Here is a 25,191-nt window from a genome sequence, read left to right on the forward strand (position 1 = left end):
GACTTTAGGGCGATTCCCACTCAAACAAAAAATAAATCAACGTAGGTTAAAAAACTATTAAACTTTTATTTTTAATATCCAAATAGGTAGCGAGGAGCGAAGCGACGAGCGTGTTAGGTTAACTCTTGAACTGCCGCCAGAAGCAATTTTACGGCGATTCCCATTCAAATAAAAAAACTACGTAGGTTTACACAACTTGTTTGTATTTTATTTATGTATCGTAAATTTTTTGTTATTATCGTCTAATGCTTAGTTAAAATTATTTTACACCAATTCCATACATTTTGAGGTTAGAATAGGAAAATTGATTTTTCTCCAAAACTATTGGTTTCCTAACTTTCCCCTTTTGGGGGGAGGGTCCCCCCTCCTCCTCCCCCCTCCCCTCCCACAAAAAACCTATAATACGTGCGGCAGTTAACTAAAGAAACCCCATGGTTTGTATGCGACTTCGCGCGCACTGTAAATTCCAACTGAAGTCGAACAAAAAAATCATTTATTATCGGTAGGTTCAGTAGCAAAACACACTCATATAATGTTGAAATAAATCTAAATTTTTAGTAGGTATACTTATATTTATATAAGGTATTATAATATAATTTGTATGAATTATGATATTAGTTTTTCTTTTATAAGTATATTATTACTCTAATTAAATATTATGTATTCGATTCTGGTACTTACCTATATAGATACATAATACCTTACCTAGTACCTACACTTAGATCATTAAGTAACTACCTACATAATATTATAATTAATAATCATGTGTATAATAATAATATTGTCTACAGCTAGACGTACTATAGGTTTTATTTTAATGGATAGGTAATTATAAATATCATACGGCGTAATTTGATACTTGTTTACATTATTATGTGTGAGGTATGTCCACAATATAATATTATTATGTGCACAATTACCTATGTAATTGAGATATGTGTGTACCTTTTTTTATAATAGGTGCCTACCCATTCCTTAAAAAATAATTAACGACACTTTTTAATCGGTACCTACTAGAGCTAAAACTCCTTCAAAAATAACGTTAGCACAAGGTTAGCACTGGTTAGCATACAATATAATTTCTCAATGGGCTTATCTTTTATTCTTTAAAATGAGAAAATTGAAAATACATATTTAACCTACAATATGCCCAACAAAACTGTTACTTTTTTTCGGTGAAGCAAGAAAAGCAGCAAGTTATTATTTTGCTACTCCTTTATGTAAATAGCTACTAAATCAGCACATGAATGATAATTTACGTTAACAATATTATTTTAATGCATAACGAAGTGAACGCGGGTCAACTTGTTTTGTTCTAGTCATTGCAATTAAAATTGGTATCAATAGGTTATTAACTATGTACTTGACTCTGTCATCATAAAATATTATGAGTACACATCCTAACAGTTAACTAGTTCAAACTACAAAAAAGTTAAATATCTATGCAAACTCTGCAATTTATGCATTCGTAAGTGAGACGTACAGACTATACAGTAGTGTTATAATATTGTTTTACATTCGCGCCATTTTTTAAGTTTTGTCTTTTTATTTGTGAAACAAAATTGAAACAATGCTGCGACAATATCTGGTGGTTATTATAGGTAATAATTATATTTTACTTTTAATTAACTTCATGTAATGTTTGTAATAAAATATATACCTCTGTAAACCCATAATATATATTTATTAATTAAAAAAATATATATTATAAATTATTGATTAACGTTTCATATTATAAATCAACTCACTTCACCAGCTTCAAAATAATATTTATTGTTTTTCCACTTCTTTGCTAAAATCAATTAAAGGGATTTTAATTATTAAAGAATGACTTACGTATTGTATTAATAACTGTAAGTACTGTTTGATACAAAATTAATGAACAAACAGGTATACCTACCAAAAATCGGCTCAGTGCAATAAAAAAAAGACATTGCATATGAGGTCAGTTCGGTATCTGTTTGTTGCACAAACCTACAATTTAATTAGGTTATAAATACATAATATAATGAAATAGCTTCTAATATAATTGATTAATAATTATTAATAATATTATAACTTATGTAGTACTTTGATTAATTTTAATACATTTTGCTTATCTATTTAGAGGTTTAATAATATTGTGGGACCATAAAATAATAATCGTAGTGCACTTCAATGTTAAATTCCAGATAAAACATCTTGACAAGATTAAATTGATAAAATATATTCTCATGCATTTGTATGGAATTCAGATAAAGATATTATACACATATTTAACCAGTTCCAGGTTTAACAGGGCTAAAATAATCACTACATAGTTTAAAACAGTCGCTTTCTCTGTCACTATGTAATTATGTATGCCAGATTACGCAACGGATTTTGATGCGGTTAATAGAGTGATTCAAGAGGAAGGCTATAATACCTATATACTTAGGTAGTTTATTAAGTTTTAGACAAGCGCACGAAGTCGCGGTCGGAAAGCTAGTGTACAATAAAAAAGAAAAAATATTCAAGTCATTTATACGACTTGCAGAGCCGGGCAGTTTCACCCGCGTATTGGCCAACATTGCCCACAGGGGTATCTTTGCCCAAAAATCAATTCATAAGAAAAATTTTAAATTGCAAAAATACATTTATACTTTGGCAACATTAATAGTATTTGGTGTAAAATAGGTTATATGTATAACAACACTGCCTATTGTGTGTGTCGCTAACTTAAATCAGCAACTTGTTGTAACTCGTCGAATATCATGTGTGATTTTGCGGGCAAAAAATGGTGAAATTCAAGTGATAGTTTGTGCATGATGGCTAAAACACAGGTTATTTTTACTCATAACATGTTATAAAATAATGTTTGAAGAGTGTTTTAATGCTATTATTACCACTGAAGGATGTTTTAAACAAAAGTTACAATGGTGGGCAAAATTACCCAGTAGTAATGTAGCGATCTATATTTGACAACATTGCCCACCATCAAAAAATGCTTAGGGTTGGCACATTTCATATTACCACATAATTTGATAGTTAATAATATTACTTCTATTCGGTTAATTTCGGAAAAATAAGCTTAATTTATTTAAAGAACCATGGTAAATAAAGTTAAATTGCTGAATTTTAAGCACAACTGAAATGTAAAAATATGTTTATTTTTATTAAATAGTCACTGAACAATATTCTGTTTTGCTTTTTTTATCTTTTTATTGCCTACAACATAATCCTACTACGAAATATTTGCAGTAAAAGAAATCGGAAGTCATGCTCATCTTACTGAGATGTACCAACCCTAGGCTTTTGGAAAAGCGAAATGCGATTTGTATGAAAATAGAAAAAATACCTGGGTTACTTTGCCCAGCCACTAAAGTCGGGAACCTTTCATGATACTGCTTTGATTTTTAAAGTAAACGACATCTTTTCCAACATTTTTGAATTGGACTTTAATATAATCTGGCTAGAGGTCATATTTAGGTACGTCAAAAATCGACTTGGGCAATGTTGGCAACAAGTTCAGATAACTTTACCCGCCCTCAAAAACAGACAAAAAATGATTAAAATGTTGAAGAATAATGAAATTTTCTACAGCATTATATGCACACGATCTAAGAAAAACATATGCTAACAGAAAATACTAACGTTGCCATAGAATTTTTTGCGGAAATTGAAATTATTCATAAAAAGCGGGCAATGTTGGCCAATATGACGGTAGTTATATAGTTTATAGCCTTCTTCGATAAATCGGCTATGTAACACCGAAAGTATTTTTCAAATCGGAATTGTAGTTCCCGAGATTTGCGCGTTCAAACAAACAAACTCTTCAGCTTTATAATATTAGTATAGATAATATGCAATTTTACGTATTTCTTTTTCGTATCACTTAACCTTGAGCTATTTTTTTCTACCAAGCAATTTCATTAATTTCCGCCTACATTTTTAAATAACCAAAATTGTGCCCGCATATACCTACCTAATATGAGATATTAGAAAAGACAAAACGTAAGAATATTACATAATACAGTTCAAATAGAAATGACATTATCATAAGAAATCCAGTAGGTATCATTTCGCAAATCCTAAGAAAACGCAAATAATGATATCAGCTGCAGCGTGTAAGACTAAGATAATGGAAACATGCAGCTAAAACTAGTCAAATATACAGAACTTTATGTACTATGGATTAAGGATATTTACTAAGTCGCCACGTTTCTATAATGTTCCAGTAGGGTAGGCATTCTAACCATTCGTTCGTAAAAATGATGGAAGTTTGTTCGACCCGTGACATTAAAATCAATAAAAAATTCAATAATATGTATTTTAAAAATGTAGGTATAAAATGTACTGTACAGTAAAATGAAAGAAAATATCTATAATACTGACAACTAAAAAAAATTGAAATTAATTATTTATACATGTTTAAGCCTTTTTTTAGTAATTAGTTTGGTTAATTAAGTCAGTAACTTTTTCCCTAATTTTATATCCCCTTTCAGCAAATCTAAGCGTACTAACAACAGGTATGAGTACATCATGGCCATCACCAATGTTAGTGAAGCTGGTTACTGCTGGTGAATCACCGCTGTCAAGATCACCAACTGATGAAGAAGTGTCTTGGATCGTGTCTTTGGGTTTTCTAATTGGTATAGTTTGTGAGTATCATGTGATTTAGGTGGTTGAATTTTTTATAGTTAAGATCTATCCTTAGTAGGATATCTTCTACTTTCTCAGTTTTAAGTGTCTCTAACGTCATATCTATATGATCTTCTTTTTTTAATTTACCCATAATTAAATGCACTTAATGGTAAACATAGCAAAAAAAACAATATATATAACTGAGATTAGCATGTTCAACCAAACAAATTCATTCTTTACTAGCAAACCGTGCGTCCGTTTCGCCACCAGACACACCTTTTCTTTACTACAAACCTCACGGAGCCCGAGACCTTTCCAACGAATGCAAAACCTTTTAAATCAGTTGGTGCATTCTGGAGTTATAGCGTCAGGAAGGAAAACCCGGCTTATTTTTATATAGTAGATTATTGCAATAATAGACGAACTTATTATTTTTCTTTCAGCAAACATCATTGGCAGTACATTCCTAGATATAATAGGTAGAAAGTATTGCATTTTGGCCTGCTCGGTTCCCAAACTAGCTATGGCCATAATACTGATATTCTCTACAGAAGTCTGGCTTGTAATTCTGGCACGAGCTGTCATGGTCATGGGAGATTGTTTTGTTCTGGTGGTCGTTCCTATTTATACTGCGGAAATTGCTAGTGTAAGATATTTTGATATAGTTGAAGATTACGTAGATCCTGTAATCCTGCTTATATTATTTACTAGATTTCCACCCGCGGCCACAGATTAGAGAATAGTTACTTTGCCGTGGCGGCATCGTCCGGGCAGTCAAAGAAACACCCGCATAGTTCCCGTTCCCGTGGGATTTCCGGAATCAAACCTATCCTATGTCCCGGGGTAAAAAGTAGCCTTTGTCCATTCTCGGGTATCAAAATATCTCTATACCAAATTTCATGCAAATTGGTTCAGTAGTTAAGGCGTGACTGAGTAACAGACAGACAGACAGAGTTACTTTCGCATTTATAATATTAGTATGGCTAGATGTGAGTGGTCGTTGTTCTGCTTATACTTTACTATCATACTAATAATACTAGGTACTAATATGGGAAAATTTATAAATGTGGATGTTTATTATTTATTTATAAAAAAACAGTTGATCCGATTTGTGTGTCCGATTACTGGAGATAGAATATTGCATTGTCTACTTTTTACTCAATGAAGATGCAAGATGCACCGAGTGTCTATTTTATAATTTTGCCAGCGTAATGTATTAGTATGAATTTGGCATTTTGATATTTGTTGATCTTTTCCAAGATCTTTTCAATTCAACAAATCGCTTCATTTATGGTTATTGTAAAACTTTACCCGATAGCAATTTGAAACTATTTTTACAGAAAGAACTCAGAGGTGCTTTAGGAGTGTTACTCCAAGGTTTTTCTTCATTAGGAATATTGATTACATTATCTGTGGGACCATTTGTTTCCTATTATACGTACAGTTATATAATCTGTGGAGCTATTGTAGTGGCTACTATGCCGCTCTTATTTCTACCTGAGACTCCGTACTATTTGATTTCTAAAGGTAATCCTATTATTTTATATTTGTCTCCAAAAAATGCAGCTCTGAGTCAGAAACTTAAACTTAAATTTAAAGGACAATGTAGTTAGGTAAATCTGTTAAACTCAATGCATATATTACAGATATTATCAATATTGCAATGCTAAAACTTAAATAAATTATTGACCACAGTCAAAATATTCCAGGTAAAACAGACGCTGCACTAGAAACCCTAACTACCCTCAGACATTCGGAAACAGATGCCAAAATAGAACTAGAAGAATATAGAAAATCGATAGAAGAACACGTAGAAATAGATAAAAAGGCGCTTTTTAAGGACAAAACGTTTTTAAAAGCGCTAGCACTTTGTGTTCTTATGTGCGGGGGTTCACAGCTAGTAGGATACAATGCTGTCAGCTTTTACTTGCAAACGATTTTGATCTCTGCACAAACGAATATAATGCCGGAAATCGCGTCTGTGATAATAAGTGTTATTCAAGTGGTGTCTTGCTTGTCTTTGACGGTTTTGACATCGATCTTTCAAAGGAAACGGTTGTTGGTCAGTTCGTTGTTCGGGATATTTGTGGGAATGGTGAGTTACATTCTTACTAACAGATAGCAATTTGACTTCAGTTAAGGAATAAGGACAAATTATCTATACATATAATAAATCTGTAGAAGGGTCAATTCTGTACATTGAAAATATTGAAAAAATAAATAGCAGGGGGTGTACTGGATCGATACCAAACCCAAATATGTGATTAAAAAAATTTTTGTCTGTCTGTATAATATGCTGACATCACGTGAAAACTAACGGTTCGATTTCGATGAAACTTGGTATAATTATACTTTATTATCCTGGGCATAAAATAGGATACTTTTTATCCTGTAAAAATACGTGGAAAAAAATAAATCTAAATTTTTCAGTTTTTTCCATAGACGTTGTTCTGTAGAACCGCGTTGCGAACAAACGTTGCGTTACCCGCAGTGGATTTTTTATAAGATGTTATTGTCAGAGTTAGGTACTCAAAATGGAGAAATAAGCCATCCACGCGAAGACGGACATCCGCGCGGAATTAATAAATATGACTTCAGTTAATCTAGCCAAAATTGTGTTCAATTAACACACCGTTCGAAGTTTTTAGGCGGATTTGGACAAAATTGACCCAAAAATAGATAGGCTGGGACCACCATTGTTTTTTTTTAGGAAAATTAGTTTTGGGGGGTTTTAAGATAACCAAAATATTTCATTCTATGAATTATTTGCAGATGGGTTTAGGTACCTTCTTCCAAGTAAGTGGACCAGATTATGAAGTCACTGGATTCATGAACTATTTGCCGATAATTTCACTTATATTGGTCGTATTTTGTTATAGTGCTGGTAAGTTGAACAGTATACTTAGAACTGTGAAATTTATCTATAAGTTTATTGTTTTACTCACATAGGTATTAATTAGTAATTTATATGTAGTTTTAAAAGGTTCAAACTCGAACTTTAACATTTCCTTATTCAATACGATTTTTAGAATCACTTATGGATCTTCATAACATAATCATGTACCCAGTTTTACCATTCACCACCGGTTCGGAAAACAGTTTTTGCATTAAACATTGAAACTTAAAACTGAAAGTGTTTATTTTTTAAATTTCTCTGCTTTTCAGGAATTGGAGCATTACTATGGCCAACAGCCACAGAACTTTTCGAAGGTCCAACACGAGCATTTGGCACTACTTTTGGTCTTGTATTTAGTCTCTTAACAATATTCCTTACAGCTAAATATTTTCCCATTATGACTGCCGCATTTGGACCAGCGTCTACTTATTGGTTTTTCAGCGTTTCTTGTTTCATTATTGGTGCATTAATTACGATGTACTTACCGGAAACCAAAGATAAAACTTTTAGAGAAATTCAAGTGTCCTTGGGTAAAAAGGATGATAAGAAATGTCCATCTTGAGTTTGATTTGCTGTAAAATATTGGACATAATATTGTTGACTATAATTACCTTGTGTTAAAAGACTCCCAGTGTATAATTATATGTAACGTAGAATAAGCTTAAATAAATGTATAGGATATCGTTGTATTAGAACGAGTGAAAGAAAGTATTACAAAATTTCCATAATGTACAATCTAATTAAAAATATTAGGACTTAAATTAAATTATAAGGACTTTTAGTGACGATTGACGAATGACATTGGATGACCTATGAATCTTGCAACGATTATGTATTAGATTTTAATTGAATATAATACAGTTACTCAATTATTTTTATTCGAAATAAAAACTTTTAGCGTTCCATTTGTTTTTATTAATAATATTTTTAAATTCTTTTTTCCCGTTCGAATTTTTTTAATGATTTAATATTATGTCACTGCTACTATTACATTTCACTGTGCATTTCACACATTCCTTATCATTGATATTACACAAGCGAATTTGCTTACTTACCTGGATATTTTTAAAAGCAAATTTTACCTGAAAGATGACATTTTTTCAATATTTTTTCACTCTTTGTCTGTGAATAGTGAATACCCTGAAACTTACAATTACGACAATTTTAATGTAGGAGCAATAAATCTAGTTACGCTATTACAAAGTTACGTTCATTCATCACACTCCGTATTGGCTTTGACGGAAACCGGATGGATTTCGCGGGCTTTTTTTAATTGTTTTCTTTGTTTTTTTTTTTCGCGTGTTTTGTGCCAGTGACATTTAAAAAGTTTAAACAATGAAATTCCAAATATCACCAACTCTGGTGCGACAATATGCGGTGGTTTTAGTGGGTAATGTAATATTTTTAATGTTTTGTACACACCAATATTCATTGTTAAATTTCGTAGTACCATTAACATAGTATTTGTATTCTCTTTGGTAATTAATGTTTGTCAAGTTTATCTTAATACTTACTTACAAAGATAGGTAGGAACAGATTAATTATTATTATTATATAATATAATGTAGGTAGGTCATGGTAGGTACATATAATTGCTGGAGACACTTCCTGTAAAAAAATATGATAAATTGTATGAGTGAAAAATGCATGGATTTATTATAATTATGTTCTCTTAAATATGAGTCGGTTACAATACAATTTTATTCAAATTAAAGTGTTAATTATTAAAAAAATATTGAAGCCTTGAATTGATTAATAGAATATAATATGTATAACTGGTCTGGTACTGGTCAACAAGGATTTTGTTGCCCTTAATGTGCAAGTGGTTTCTAATACATTTAGACCTATATTTTTACTACCTATATAAAAATAAGTCGGGATTTCCTTCCTGACGCTATAACTCCAGAACGCACGTACCGATTTCCACGGATTTGCATTCGTTAGAAAGGTATCTGGCTCCGTGAGGTTTGTAGCAAAGAAAATTCAGGAAACATTTCAACAGAAAATCGGGAAAATCATTTTTCACATACAGCGCCTTATGTAACATTTCGTTTGGTGTTTAAACTGTGAAGGTGGTATATAAACATAAGGTGGCGAAACGGAGTTCGCCGGGTTCGCTAGTTCTTTTATATTTATTATTTTATAAAACTATTATGTAATGGTTTAGGTAGATTGGCTCTAGTTTTAATTAATCCTAATTTTTTATTAGACTATGAAACGCAGAAAGAAATAGTTGGTAGGTGTAGATACAATTTTATATCCTTTATATTTTATTACAATGTTTTAATAATTGTTTTGCTTTAGTTTTTGATTAATTTCCATAGAAATAAAAATAAAGTAAAATCATTAAAACTTATGAAATAGGTAGTAGTAGTTGTAGGTTGGTATATATAAGACTAGCGGTCCGCCCCGGCTTCGCCCGTGGTACATATTTCACAATAAAAAGTAGCCTATGTCCTTTCTCGGGTATCAAAATATCTCCATACTAAATATCATGCAAATTGGTTCAGTAGTTTAGGCGTGATTTAGTAACAGACAGACAGACGGACTTACTTTCGCATTTATAATATTAGTATGGATTTAATTCGGGCACAATCGTTTCTAAGTACCATCAGTAATATGCCTTCATGTGACGATCCCATATAGTTTGATACCTTTATTCCCTCATTTTTAGGTCTTTTTGGATACGTTCTTCCTGTTTCTCACATAAATTTTCCAGATTATCTTGAAATTTGTCCAGGAGACTGTGGGGCAAGCTTTATGTTTGAACTTGCTCATAAAGTATTGAAGTTTTTCAACATCTTTTGCACAATTTCTTTATAATTTGGTGCTTTAAATTTACCAGATCTACCAACACTGTACCTCTCCATAATTTACATTCAGCATCGGTTACAAATTTTGTGAAATTTTCATCTTTTATCAATAATCAACGGACCGGTCGCGGTAGGGCCGTCGGATATTCTTCGTATATTTTTAGATTCTCCCAATGGCATAAATTTCCATATTGCACGCCTCATAAGCGAAGCGTTGAGGTGGGTACTACTGTCACTTCGCGCAAAACATCTGATTTTTCAAACTTAAAATGTCTTTATGTAGGTATCATACATTGCACTTGTAAGATAATACATACATACACATATTAAGAAAAAACACTATTTTTAACATTCATGGTATTTTTGATGTCATTTTTGTTATTTAAACTAGTTAAAAAACAGTTTAAAAAAGTTCTGTCTTGGACGTCCGTGTGTCTGTATGTGCGGAGGATTTTCTTGTTAACACGATAGCGACCGAAATACTTTACTAATCGAGTCTTTTTTTTTCTCTTACGCTTGAGTATGCTCAGGAATAGAACCCTTTCATTTTTCAGGGTCTGATTCGATGTGGTTTAATTGTTATTAAATAAACAAAAAAAATATCGACTGTTCTCCATAATTTTAGTATATCTATTTAAATTCTTTATTTTATTTTTTTTTTATATTTATAGTGTACTCAAAATTCACCATTATAAACTCGATTCTTTATACTATAAGCCAAGGTTTAAAAAAATAAGTTGGTAGTCAGTCCCTTAAACCTGCGCAGTTTCACATCTAGGTGGGGCCACAAGAAAAATAGCTCAATTATTACGGTACCGCTTTCTTTACTTTTCCAACTGTTTTATTTTATTTCTTTTTTATATTTATAGTGTACTCTTTATAAATAATCAATTTTATTGTAAAGGATGAGATTATGAGGCGTGCACTTTTGGATTTTCCAAACTATTTATTAATTTTTCCTCATGAATTTGCTTTGCAATAATCTCACAAAATAAAGTGGATACAGGAAATTTCCTTGATGTTCTCATCAAGGAAATTTCCTGTATCCACTTTACTGACCAAGTACTCGGTTATTCCAACTCAATACAAATTTCCGTTTGAACAACAATGCGAACATTGTCTACTATGTATATAAAAATAAGTTGGGTTTTCCTTCCTGACGCTATAACTCCAGAACGCACCAACCGATTTCCACGGTTTTGCATTCGTTGGAAAAGTCTCGGGCTACGTGAGGATTATAGCAAAGAAAAGGCGAAACGGAGTTCGTCCAGTTTGCTAGTTGTTCATAAAAATGTTTTTTTTTACAGACACCATTAATATTCTACAGTCAGTTTTTAGCCGACTTCATCAAAAAGGAGGATGTTATCAATTCGGCCGGTATTTTTTTATGTATGTACACCGATTACTCCGAAGTTTCTGAACTGATTTACGTGATTCTTTTGTTTGATGCGGAATAGTGTCGAATTATTGGTCCCATAAAAATTTTATTCGGATAGGCCCAATAGTTTTTATTTTATGAGCATTTTTGTCTGATCTCGATGACTTAATTGAAATATATTATGTAACTTTGCTTTGCTATTCACTTCCCGGTAACCGATTGAGCTGAAATTTTGTATACGTATGTAAATTGGATAGCGATGACACATTATCATGACTTTAGTAGGTAAATAGCACATTATATTTTTCTCTTCCGTTTTTGAAGTCGGTTGTTTTTAACGTAGTTATTTTTATATAGAATAGGCTTATGTATGAGCGAAGAAATGTGCAGAAAACGGAATTCATCAAAAAAATAAACACTTCTTCAAATAACCCGTATTCTGAAGAGCCTTAAGATAATTAAAAATATGAAAATTCAAATTAAAAAAATAACTAGATCCAATCAATTCATCGTCATTCTTTATTCGAACCGCGAGGGACTGGAACATGCTTCCTGAATCTGTGTTCCCCGTTGAGTACAATATGGTCTTCAAGAGGAGAGTGAACAGGTACATTCTAAGGAAGCGCGCTCCATCTCAGCATCGTGGCCAAGCGCTCCCCTATTGCAACATAAAAAAAAATCAAAATGATTCTAATGAATATATTCGCAAACTGGGTACTTGAAATATTATATAAGTCTGTAGAAAATAGTTCAGGATACATCGCCCATTTTTGCAAGTGACTACTATCAAGCTATTTTTCCGTTTGTAGCTTTATTTTGATGAGACGCCCAATAATTTCGTGTACGAAAGTCTCGATTGTGGTAGCTAACAGAGATAACAAGGATAAAAATTTTTGATTTCAATTTAAAAATCAGCTTGATAGTAGTCACTTGCAAAAATGGGCGATGTATCCTGAACTAAAATATATCCAGGGCAACAAAAAAAATGTTTTTTTTTGTTAAGTTGTGTAATCTACTTATACACAGGTACGTAGGTCATACATACAGACAGAGATAAAACAATAATTTTATTGTGAATAGATAAACAAATACTTGAATGTTATCTATAAAGATAATTAATCAGTTATAGACTAGACTAGATATTGTATTAAAAAAATACAAATCTTTTTAACCCACTTTTATATACTTGAATGTTATCTATAAAGATAATCAGTAGACTAGGCTTATTATTTGATGATTTAAATTAAAAATATGAATGTTTGAAATTCAATGTCACCCGCGTTCCTCTGCACGTATCCCGATGAAACATAAGTACATTGGATAAATCTGCATTCTATCATATTATCTATTTAATACCTGCTAGCGGTCCGCCCCGGCTTCTCCCGTGGTAAATATCTTCATCCCCTTTTTCGCAATAAAAGGTAGCCTATGTTCTTTCTCAGGGTCTAAAGATAGTCTGTGCCAAATTTCATCAAAATCGGTTGAGAGGTTTAAGCGGGAAAGCGTAACAGACAAACAGACAGAGTTACTTTCGCATTTATAATATTAGGAGGGATAATTATTATTTAATCCATGATATTGAGTATATTAACGAATCAGGATCAGGATACGTCTAACAAAAATACAGGGGCCGTATTATTTATTACCTCTTATTTCCTGTCAGTGAGTGCCGTGATGTGAATTTCGTACCAGGTCCCACGACACAAGTTCTCAGTGTGGGAGCTATAGTTAATACTTAAACTTTGATTGTTTGTTTGTTTGAACGCGTTAATCTTGGGAACTACTGGTCCGATTTGAAAAATTCTTTCGGTGTTAGATAGCCCATTTTTTATCGAGGAACGCTATATAGGTTTTTTTTTAGGCTTTAGTCTTAGCGTGACGATATTATCACGCAAAGACTAACAGGGGTGGAGCAATGCGGGTGAAACCGCGGGGAACAGCTAGTATACTTATAATGTAAAATAACTAATGAGCTACTGCAAATTCTAATCTTAGATATTTTTGTATTGGCTGTTGTGTTTTTTGCTGACATAAATAATTTTTCATTTTTCATTTTCAATTGACCTGACTAGCAAATGACCATGGCTGGTTATTGCGATCATGATATGAATTTGCCAGTCAGTTCAATTCACGGCGTAATCTGTCTGGATATAACAGATACGGCCCCTGATCGTAATTACACAGATAAATGATATTTGTTTTGATATGACTTGCATGAAGCAGTTGCAACTTACTTAGTAAGTACCTATAGGTATATATCTAATCTTGTATAATTAGACACGGATTTATCATGATAATTTTTTGCAATTGGGTAACTAGGTCAGCAATGGAGATAAAAGATATTGGACACAATTATAAGTACCTAATGATTGTTTTTATAAATGTAGCTTAGTTAGGTACCTATGTCTAATCTATGATATTTAACGTAGTGTCGTAGTAAATAGGTCACTGTATTGTATTTTAATATTACCTATCTGTGACATCTTTTAATAAACATCTTTATTATTCGAAGACGTCTAGGTACCTAAGCTGAGTAAGCACTTACCTAATTAAAGTGCTACAAACTTAACTGACCCGGTGACGGTGTCACTGATGTCGATTTAGTTCCGCTAAATAGTATTTCCCCGGATGCAAGGGTAAAAATAATGTCATTGCCAATGTTGTAAATTAACATTAATAAGTAACTTTTTATTTATACAAAATATTCCGTATGAAAAGTCTGTGAAAATGTGTCATTTCAAAAAGGCGGCACGTAGTTCCAGTTTTTGCCACCGGGTCAGTTAAGTTTGTGGCACTGTATACGCAAATTCAATATTCATCTAAAACACAGCTAAAAATGCAATAAAACCACTACGTCACTATCAAAAGATTATTACTATCGATTTAATTTATCATTTGAATACAATAACCATGAATTAGATGCGTTCTGAATATTTATTATGTTGCAATGTCATGGGTCATGGGCTACCTTGAACTGTTTACCCATAGCGTAATAATGGTATATCCTTATAACGTACGTCTATACGCTACTATTAAGTAGTTACCTACCATTTAAAAAAATAAAATAAAAAAATAGTTTATTTCGTTTCGAATTTTACACAATATGGAGTAGTAGGGCCAAAAAACCTTGTGTCAGGAGGACCCGCTCTTCCTTAACTTAAAATAGGGTATTATGCACATGAAAAAATAAACTAAATATATGTAATTTGTTTGTGTATTGTGTGTGTGTGTGTGCGTGTGTGTGTGTGTGTGTGTGTTTGGATTTGTCGGCTTATGTATGAGGGCGAGTTTGTGAGTGAACGAATGTAAATAGCAGTAAATATTTACGTATGGGTTATATAATTTACTAGCAAACCGGGCGAACTCCGTTTCACCACCAGAGACACCTTTTCTTTGCTATTAACCTCACGGAGCCCGAGACCTTTCCAACGAATGCAAAACCGTGGAAATCGGTTGGTGCGTTCTAAAGTTACAGCGTCAGTTGTATAGGTACGTAGTAGGTATATTATTATTAGTCTGTGGCGTCAGGAAGGAAAACCCGACTTATTTTTATATAGTAGATGACAATTTGTTAAATTACGTAAATAATATATAAATAATAATTACACAGTGCATGACGTAGCAAGTTCTTCTGTGTCATCACAATTAAGTGTTTAGCCAGTTCATTGTTTTGTTTTTCAAATCACAGCAAGATAATCTATTACTGTCTTACCACAAAAAACTAGACAGGGTTTAACTTTAAGCGCGGGTTTTTTTTCTGGTTTTGTCGTATTTCAAATAGAAAACTATTTAAGTGACAGATATCTGGTTTAAAGTTAGACTGTGTTTAAATTGTTTTGTGGTAAGACCATGTTTAATAATTTATTTATATGATTATATAATATAATATTATAAGCTGAGTTACCTGAGAATTGCCGTCTGGCAAAATAATACAAAAAGGAAGAATAATAGAAAAAAAAAGCAATTTGGCATTAGTTAAGTAGGTAATTATTTTTATTTCAGTCAATGCTTTGTCTGTCAATGACTAGTTATTTAATTAAGTAGGTAGTAATGATTTTCCTGTTTTTGGTATTACGTCATTATACTATGTTGTTACGTAGGTACCTACAAGATTTTATTTTAAAAATGTATCTTTAACTTCTGTAACAAATTTGATCTTAGAAACAAATTGCATCACATGTAGCATTGTAATCAAGGAATTAATTACAATAAGTATTCTAGGGATATATCAAGACCTTTGAACTGAATTTTACGAGCAGTATGGAGCATAATTTTATTGCTCATAATAAAATATTAAATTATTAGCGATTATAATGAACATTGATTTATAATTTCCAGAAACTATTTCCAGACGGATGACACGTCATGTCGTTTTCCTCACGATGTTTTCCTTCACCGTTCGAGCAGTGGTGATGTTACGCACATAAATTGAATAATCAATTTATTTCCTGTATCCTCTATAAATAACGTACCTACATTTTCCAAAGTAACTGCCAACATTTACTACTAGGTACTACTCGAGAATGGCTAAATTATTTGGAGAAAAGATCTGAAAAGAAAATTATAGATCAAGGACCTGGCTACATTCAAGCCGCAGGGGCAATATTGGAAAAATCTCGGTTGGTCGGCGGTTGTAGCAATTTCAGTTGTTCTCTTGATTGCCCTTGCTTGCCTAATAGGTAGCTACACATCAAAATTAAGGAGCCAATTAAGGGTCCTATAACCTATTCCAATATTACCCCTGCTGCGGGTACCTACATGAGTAGCTGGTTAAAGGTTACATTTAACAAAAATCTGCATAAAGCTGTTTTATAATTTAATCTTGCACTTAAAAGATTCATCATTCATAATCAGACTTATCAAACAATGACAAGGTTTATAATACGCGAATTATTATCAAAGGACACTTATTAGCTTTAGAAGTATTAAAAGAATATTATATCATTGGCAAAAATTAAAACCATTAAAACACATCTACAAAAACGAAAACAAAGAAACTTAACTACAAGTAGCGACGTGTCAAAAGTCAAACTTCTTTGGCAAGATTCAAAGATACCAAAATCGTCACTTTACTCCACGACGGTCGACGTGACGTTATTGCCACGACGAAATCTTTAAATTTTACTCGCAATGCATCTAAAGAAGTTCCACTTCATGCTTCAATAATACGTAACAATAATAAATTTATTACTAATATAATAAGAAGAAATATTACATTTTTGTTATATTAGTTACACTTGTTATAACACTTGTTTTTAAACCGTTTCTTCATTGCCATAAAGTATGTTTAAATAAGATAATAAGTAGATACTAAAAAAATCATGTTTGTTTTAACAATAATAAGTTAAACAGGTGTTTGTATCTTTATTAACAAGGATGAGTTTTAACGCTTTATCTCATGAGATGAATGATAAGACATTAAGCAATTATGGATGTAGGTATAAGATTAAAAAATCTAAAAGATATTTGTAGGTATTAACTGTGAGTCATCTATCTGTTATTTTGTAAAATAGGTAATTATCCACCAATGTCATGTACCTATAGTTAAGAGAAATGCGGTCGCTATTTTCTCCATTCAAAAACTTAGCATGTTTTCTACAATTATAATTAATTAATTATTTAATTTTGTTTATTGATCATAAAGCATTGATTTTTTTTAGGAAAGAATATTAATCAACTTCTTCTAAGCCCTACTTTTTTACTATAACTTCTTCTTGTCTCTAGAATTCTCCCAAAATGCTCATAATTCTGCAAAGTCCGCTGTCACCATTATTCGGGGTGGAAATTTGATAATAATTCATGGAACAATTAAGACACGGGGGTGCAGTAATTTCTAATTTAGTTTCTAAGATATTTTTTAAATTGATGAAATAGGAAGAGGGAATAGTCGAGAGCTACACCTTAAAATATGCACTAGTTCTTCTTCTTATGGAGGTCGAACTTTTTTTAATTTAACCTAATTTTCAAAAATGTCTGCAACCAGATTTCCTCAAAAACATAACCTAAAATCTACTTCATCTATCCGATATTTGTATTCTGTATCCCTAACCTATATTTTTATTCGTTTCCATACCAATTCAACCGCGTGTCAACTTGCAAGGCAAGATCTCTTATTATTCCTACTGTTTCTTCCGGCACATTATTGGCCATAATACTTTAGTTATAATGATTTATTTCTTTTTCTTCTTCCAAGTGGCAACTACCGATCCCAGTGAGGTCGGATTCTGCCAAAGTCAAGTTTTAAACAGATTATCAGTTTAAGTAAATGCTAATGTTAAGCGTACTCTGTGCTGAGGAAAAATCACGGATGAGATGATTCAATGATTTATTTATATACAATTTCAGTTAACCTGTCCGTGATATCAACGGGCATGAGTATAGCATGGCCGTCACCAATGTTGGTGAAACTGACAGATGTAAATGAAACTCCTCTGGAAAGACCAATGACGGAAAGCGAAGGTTCCTGGATGGTGGCTTTGGGGTTCCTGTTTGGTGGTATCAGTGAGTATTTAAGTCATGTTTATACTATTATAAGAAATAACACGGGAGGCCGGGTTAAATATTAGTTTGATTGTTATAAGAATGTACTACGATTCTACACAACTTCCTAATTATTAGTAAAATATTTTTTTTTAATAAAAATATTTTTAACGTTTCAGTTAACGTAGTCGGCGGAATATTACTAGACATAATCGGTCGAAAAGCCTCTGTGTTCGTAAGCTTTGTGCCAAAATTGTCAATGAGTATATTCCTCATATTTGCGACTAAACCGTGGATGGTGATATTCGCCCGGACCGTGTTTTTGATCGGCGATTGTTTAGTTCTGGTTGTCGTGCCTACTTACTCTTCCGAAATAGCCAGTGTAAGTACTTTTAGAGCTAGCGCGCAAGAGCAACTTTTGTCTCCGCAACTATTTTGTCTCTCCCATCAACAGCTCTATGGGGAGTTGCGTCGCTACGTGCACGCTCTTTCTTACTAGCCTATAGCGTTGTTGATGGGAGAGACAAAATAGTTGCGGCGACAAAAGTTACTCTTGCGCGCTTAGAGTAATGTAATGTATTGCCTAATGTAATACCTAATTAATATATACTAACTAATATTATAAAGCTGAAGTTTGTTTGCGCTAATCTCAGGATTTGGTAAATTATTTCGGTGTTAGATAGCCCATTCATCGAGGAAGGCTATAGGCTATTATATCCTTACGCTAAGACCAACAGGAGCGGATCAATGCGTGTGAAACCGCGGGGCGCAGCTAGTTAATAATATAAAGCTGAGGCGTTTATTTATAATATCTTCGTTAGATACGCTAATCTCAGGAACTACAATTCAGATAAAGAGCCTACGAGGATTCGTGGGTTAAAAAATATTATAACTCAAGTGTTTTACATATCATTTTAATGACAATACCTACATGCATTAGTAAAATAGGTGCAGGTTTTTAAAGTGAAACTTTTATTACATCGTCTCAAACTTTTTGGTATGTGTAGCGCATGTCGCGTGACGTACGATAATTATCCTAAGTTTCACTTAGGATAACTCACGGTAGTTTCACCACTACCGTGGTTTCATAAAACCACACAACATTTTTAATAAATAAACTTCGATACTAAATATCTATACGGAAAGTATTTCAAATATTATAAGGAAAAGGATAAGGATTCGTTTGAAACAATGTCTTTTTTTATTGCTATTCGCTTTTGTATCTGTTAATTATTATTATCGATACGTTTGTGTCTTCATAATTTTTTAATTTCCTTCCTCCGAATTTCTAAATAATTACAGTCATACGACATGCGACGTAAAAAGATTCAACATTGTAATATGTACTTACAAAAATATAGTATTTTATTCGTGTTTTTAGTTTTTTTAAACTACTAACTTTCCGCCGCGGCTTCAGCCGCTTTGTCTAAAACCTTCCTCCTTCCTTCCAAACCTAATAAATTATATACTAAAGCCTTCCTAGAGGAAAACTCTATCTATTAAAAACACCGCATCAAAATCCGTTCCGTTGTTTTAAAGATTTAAGCATACATAGGGATATAGGGACAGAGAAAACGACTTTGTTTTATATTTTATACCTAGTAATAGTGATATTAATTATTTTTGTTCCTTGATCAATAATGTATTAATAAAATCGATCTTATTTTCAATAGCTTAAAGGTCATTATGTATTATTTCAGAAAACACACCGCGGCGCCTTAGGAACGTTTCTACAGCTGTTCTCTTCTTTGGGCATCTTGATCACTCTCTCCGTTGGCCCCTTCGTCTCTTATCATACGTTTAGTTATATATTTTGTGGAGTTATAGTTGTGAGTTTGATACCCTTGATCTGTCTACCTGAAAGCCCATATTATCAGTATTCTAAAGGTTAGTAATTTTGATTTTAAATGTTGTTACTTCTTAGTTCTTAAGCCTTTTGCTGAACTGAAGCTAGTAATTTTGGTAATTAAATGTTCAGCCTTAATCTGTGTGCCGGATTTTTTTTATTATTAGCTTTCACCTGAAACTGTAGTAAGTGTCTCTTGATTTACAGTTCACACTAATAAAATATCACTCTTGATTTATAGTTCACACTAATAAAACTCTGATCGCCTCCTTGGTACTTGACCACCTCCTTGGTACAGTGGTTGACGCGCGAGCGTAGTAGGTACCGATGGGTCCTGGGTTCGATTCCCGGTGGAGACGAAGAAAAATGTCTCGGTCTGGTAGGACACAGAAGGCTGATCACCTACTTGTCCCTAAAGAAAATCGATCAGTGAAACAGATGTATAATGCATAATGCATTTGCCCTTTGCCCTACTAGGGGACATGGGACTTCACTTTTTATTATAAACTACTGATATCGAAATTCATCTCAAATTGGTCACCAATCTTGTAGTGATTCAAACGTTGCCGTTTTTTACAGGAAATTATGACGCAGCATTAAAATCCCTGACCACATTTCGAGGATCTGAAGCATTAGCCGCAGAAGAAATAGAAGAATATAAGAAATCAACAGAAGACAACATAAAAATTGACAAAATTGAAATGCTCAAAAATAAAGCGTTCTTAAAATCGCTTACCCTATGCGTTCTTCTGTTCTTTGGTTCCCAGATGGTTGGTTACAACGCTGTGACGTTTTATCTGCAGACGATATTGATCTCTACGAACACTAGCGTAATGCCCGAATTGGCATCTGTTATTATTGGTTTGATACAAGTGGTTGCGAGCGCATCTTTAACAATTTTGACGTCGATGTTTCAACGGAAACAGTTACTGCTGGCGTCTTTGTTTGGCTTGTTTTTGGGGATGGTAAGTGCTCCCACATAAAAAATATTATTATACTAGAATTGAAATACATTTTTCTTTATGCCATTCAGGCTTCCGATTTTCTATCTATTTAGAAATTAAAGACTTTTTAACGGATTTTAAACGCGAGAGGCCACGAGGTCTCCCCGTGACCACGCTCGCTGTAAAGCGTTCGAAACGTCGGGAAAATAATATAATGAATAAATCGCGTTTAAAATCCGTAAAAAAAGTCTTTAATTTCTATCTATTGCTAATTTTTTTTATTGAAATCCTTTCGCATGATGCAATATTCATTTAATTAATTAGTAATAATCTGTTAATGAAATCTAAAGATTTGCTGTCTATTAATTCTTACATTCATGAGTATCAGTTTCTAATACAGTATCATTATTAATCAGTTTTATTTTGCACTAGCAGTCAAAGAAAAACCCGCATAGTTCTCGTTCCCGTGGGATTTCCGGGATAAAACCTACCCTTTGTCCTTTCTCGGGTATCAAAATATATCTATACCAAATTTCATGCAAATTGGTTGGTAGATAAGGCGTGATTGAGTAACAGACAGACCGACAGAGTTACTTTCCCATCTATAATATTTTATTTTGCATTTCAGACGGGATTAGGTGTGTTTTTCCAAACCCACTCTGATGGTGAAGCTGTGACAGGCTTCATGAATTACTTACCAATTATTTCCATGATACCCGTCGTGTTTTGCTACAATGCCGGTAAGTATCTTTCAATGAAATTGTTTATTTATATATAAATGGTCTAGTATCTCTTGGTCATCTTATCTATACTAATATTATAAAGCTGAAGAGATTGTTTGTTGGTTTGGACGCGCTAATCCCAGGAACTACTCCGATTTGAAAAATTCTTTCAGTGTAAGATAGCCCATTTATCGAGGAAGGCTAGAGGCTATATATCATTACGCTAAGACGGAGCGGAGATACGCGGGTAAAACTGCAGGGCACAGCTAGTCAATAATATACAGGGGTACCGCATCTGATAGGGCACGCTAACGCACATGCGATTAGACGCCCAAGTGAGATGGCATAATTAAACTATCGTGAACAAAAAAGAGACAACCGAAATAAATGTGGCGAAATCAACGACGTCATGGTGAAATACACATATTTCGGCTTGCCATGCCCGGAGCGCTAATAACTTATCATTGCCAAAATATTTAACATCAAGTTGTTTCTAACAATTATAACACAATGGCAAATCAAAAATATTCCAACAATACTGCATTTTTAAATGGCATCTCTCGCATATAAGTCTTCTCTTCTACTCTCAGTCATAACTTACATAACTTATTTTCTCATTATTTTTATTAACAACTAGCTTTCCACCCGCAGCTTCGCCCGCGTAGTCAAAGAAAAACCCGCATTGTTCCCGTTCCCGTGGGATTTCCGGGATAAAATCTATCCTATTTCCCGGGGTAAAAAGTAGCCTATGTCCTTTCTCGGGTATCAAAATATCTCTATACCAAATTTTATGCAAATTGGTTCAGTAGTTATAGCGTGATTGAGTAACAGACAGACAGAGTTACTTTCGCATTTATAATATTAGTATGGATTACGGTAGGTACCACGAGCAAATCTACATTTTTATAAACGTACTAACTCCCACGACACAAGTTCTCTTAGTGTGGGAGCTTGGTTAATACTTATAATGTGTAAAAAACTACAGAAAATTCTTATATTGTAAATATAAATTGTATTGTTATTGAGTTTTTTGCTGAAATAAATCATTTTTCATTTTTCATTTTATTTTTTATCTCACTCACTTGTCTACATGATTCCGGCAATCACCTCCTTTTAAATGACGACTTTTAACTTTGAAAACATCTTAGATTATACTAACGTTTGTCTCTATTTTTGCAGGTATTGGCTCTCTAATCTGGCCAATATCCACAGAACTATTCGAAGGTCCAACCAGAGCATTCGGCACATCGATCGGCATATTATGTTGTCAAAGCACCGTTTTCTTTACAACTTTATATTTTCCCCTTGTGACGTCAGCAGTTGGCCCAGCACCAACGTATTGGTTCTTTAGTATTTGTTGCATAGTTGTTGCTATTCTGCTTGGTGTGTTTCTGCCAGAAACAAAGGATAAATCGTTTAGGGAAATACAGAATTCTTTGGGCAATTTTAAGGATGTCGTAAAGGACAAGGCTTAGGCTTTTCCACCAATATTGTGCGAGGATGAGTAGCGAGGAATGTGTTTGTAAATAGCCAATAGTATCGCTTCAGACGCTAAAAGCTTCTTTCAAATTTGGTAAATTAAGCGATAATAATATAATATTAATATATATTAATATATCTAAACTAAGAAAAAAAAAAGCGGTATGTATATGCGAATAAATTAGCAGTTAAAGCCGTTCCGCGTTAAACAAATATATAATAATCATTTAAATTTTAAACCATTAGCCGAAAAGAGTTAGCAACGTATTCAATTTAATTGCAACCAAACTAATTAGCTGACTTCAGACGGAACGTGTTTTTACGCGTATGCCAATTTTTTGTGGTGTCTCTCAATGTTAGCCAGAAGGGCTACATCATAACGCGGACGCGTGGGTGAACTGAAGGTTCGCCCTGGCTATGCCGCTTCTGCCTCAGGTTTTGTATTATGTATTATAAGGAACAAGGATAGAATGTTGTTTGCTGTGATAGCAAATTGAGTAGATTCCATGAAGAATTTAATCATTTATTAGAGTGCCAACAGCTTAGAATTATAGAGAGGAATGGTTGTAGATTTAATAGGATCACAATAAGCGAAATGGCATTGAGGCTGTGTTACAAGTTGTGAATAATATACAGGTAATCTAGATAATAACAGGAAATATGAAATCTAACAAAAAAATAAAAAATTTATTCAATCAGTTTGAACTTTGAAAATTGTAAAGATGTTAGAATAATTGTAGAGAGGAATACTCGGGATTGTAGATTTAATAGGGTCTACAATAAGGTTGTGTAAAAGCATTGAGGCTCTAGCTCTGTCATAATAGACCGGGAGATATTGACACAAAATTTCGAGTCATTTGTAACAGGATAGCGGTTCTACAGGGGTCTTAGTACGCAATGACAAAAAGAAAAACGATGGTGTGAACGCTGGTACCGCATATTTTCGGCGGTATGGCGACCATTTGGAATCGTCCGAAAAGTATGGCATGGCGATTTTCGTAAATGGCTGCACGACGATGGTTACCTGTGCAAAAGTTAGCCTGGTACAAATGGTTGAATTGTTTTTTTTTTAATCAACACATTCGCGTCGGTATGGCGGGCTGTAAGCCACACCGGAAAAGTATGGCATGACACTACCACCTACTTCTTTTTTATGTGCTATCGGTAAATTCTAAAATTTTTGTGTTACAAATCGTTTGACTTTCGCTATTTTTACGAAGAGTACGACTAACGCCCACGCGACTAAGCCGCCGGTGCCAGCGTTCACACCATCATTTTTCTTTTTGTCATTGCGTACTAAGACCCCTGACCCTGTAGACCCGCCATCCTGTTACAAATGACTCGAAATTTTGTGTCAATATCTCCCGGTCTATAATCGATATTTCATTTAAATATAAAATCGATAATAATTGTAAAACTCGTAATTGGCGTATTGTATCATAGATATAAGTAGTTTAAGTCAATAAATCTGTAAGCTGTGAAGTTATCAAATAAATAAATAGGTAAATAATTTTATGTAGTTGTGAATAATAAAATGTAGATAAGTATAATTACTGGAAATATAAAATTAAGATTGATATAATTTAATTTGTGTGTATGTGTGTGTGTGTATTAAAATGATTTACCCGTGAATACAATCAATGAAATAAATGCTTATTTATTTTTGAAGTGAAACTTCTTTATCGCGGTTGGAAAAAAATGTAGTGTAACATTTTTTCGTTACGCGTGTCATTTTTCCGTTACGCGCCATCTTTTTCTTATCCCTACCACGCGTGATTCGACGTATTTCTGTAAAGTTGCATATATGTAGTCAATTATTTTTTGAAAAATGAGTTCATAAAGAAGTTTCTCTTCTTACGTGTGTACACTAGTACACGCACACATTTTTTACCATAAGTAATATTCAGTTTAACCGTAGATAATAATATTATAGTACTACTAGCTTTCCGCCCGCGGCTTTGCCCGCGTTTTAAAGAAAAACCCGCATAGTTCCCATTCCCGTGGGATTTCCGGGATAAAACCTATCCTATG

At 33.2% G+C, this 25,191-nt stretch overlaps 2 protein-coding genes across 3 annotated transcripts; both read left to right on the forward strand.

Moving 5' to 3' along the window:
* Positions 1–1,322: 1,322 nt before the first annotated feature.
* Positions 1,323–8,400, forward strand: LOC123702800 (facilitated trehalose transporter Tret1-like). Of its 2 annotated transcripts, none has more exons than XM_045650601.1 (7): positions 1,323–1,601; positions 4,464–4,619; positions 5,046–5,248; positions 5,943–6,129; positions 6,312–6,697; positions 7,375–7,486; positions 7,768–8,400. In XM_045650601.1, exons 1-7 carry the CDS (start codon positions 1,571–1,573, stop codon positions 8,058–8,060), a joined length of 1,368 nt encoding a protein of 455 aa, XP_045506557.1. In that variant the 5' UTR covers positions 1,323–1,570; the 3' UTR covers positions 8,061–8,400. The 2 variants fall into 2 exon arrangements, with proteins under 2 accessions (XP_045506557.1, XP_045506558.1); XM_045650602.1 differs by lacking the exon at positions 1,323–1,601 and adding an exon at positions 4,277–4,298.
* Positions 8,401–8,600: 200 nt separating this feature from the next.
* LOC123702801 (facilitated trehalose transporter Tret1-like) lies at positions 8,601–23,300 on the forward strand. Its single transcript, XM_045650604.1, has 7 exons — positions 8,601–8,888; positions 18,035–18,190; positions 18,349–18,551; positions 19,870–20,056; positions 20,595–20,980; positions 21,588–21,699; positions 22,861–23,300. The coding sequence occupies exons 1-7, from the start codon at positions 8,834–8,836 to the stop codon at positions 23,154–23,156; spliced, it is 1,395 nt and encodes a 464-aa protein (XP_045506560.1). The 5' UTR covers positions 8,601–8,833; the 3' UTR covers positions 23,157–23,300.
* Positions 23,301–25,191: the final 1,891 nt, after the last annotated feature.

Source organism: Colias croceus, chromosome 24 (assembly GCF_905220415.1).
Source record: "Colias croceus chromosome 24, ilColCroc2.1".
NCBI lineage: Eukaryota > Metazoa > Arthropoda > Insecta > Lepidoptera > Pieridae > Colias > Colias croceus.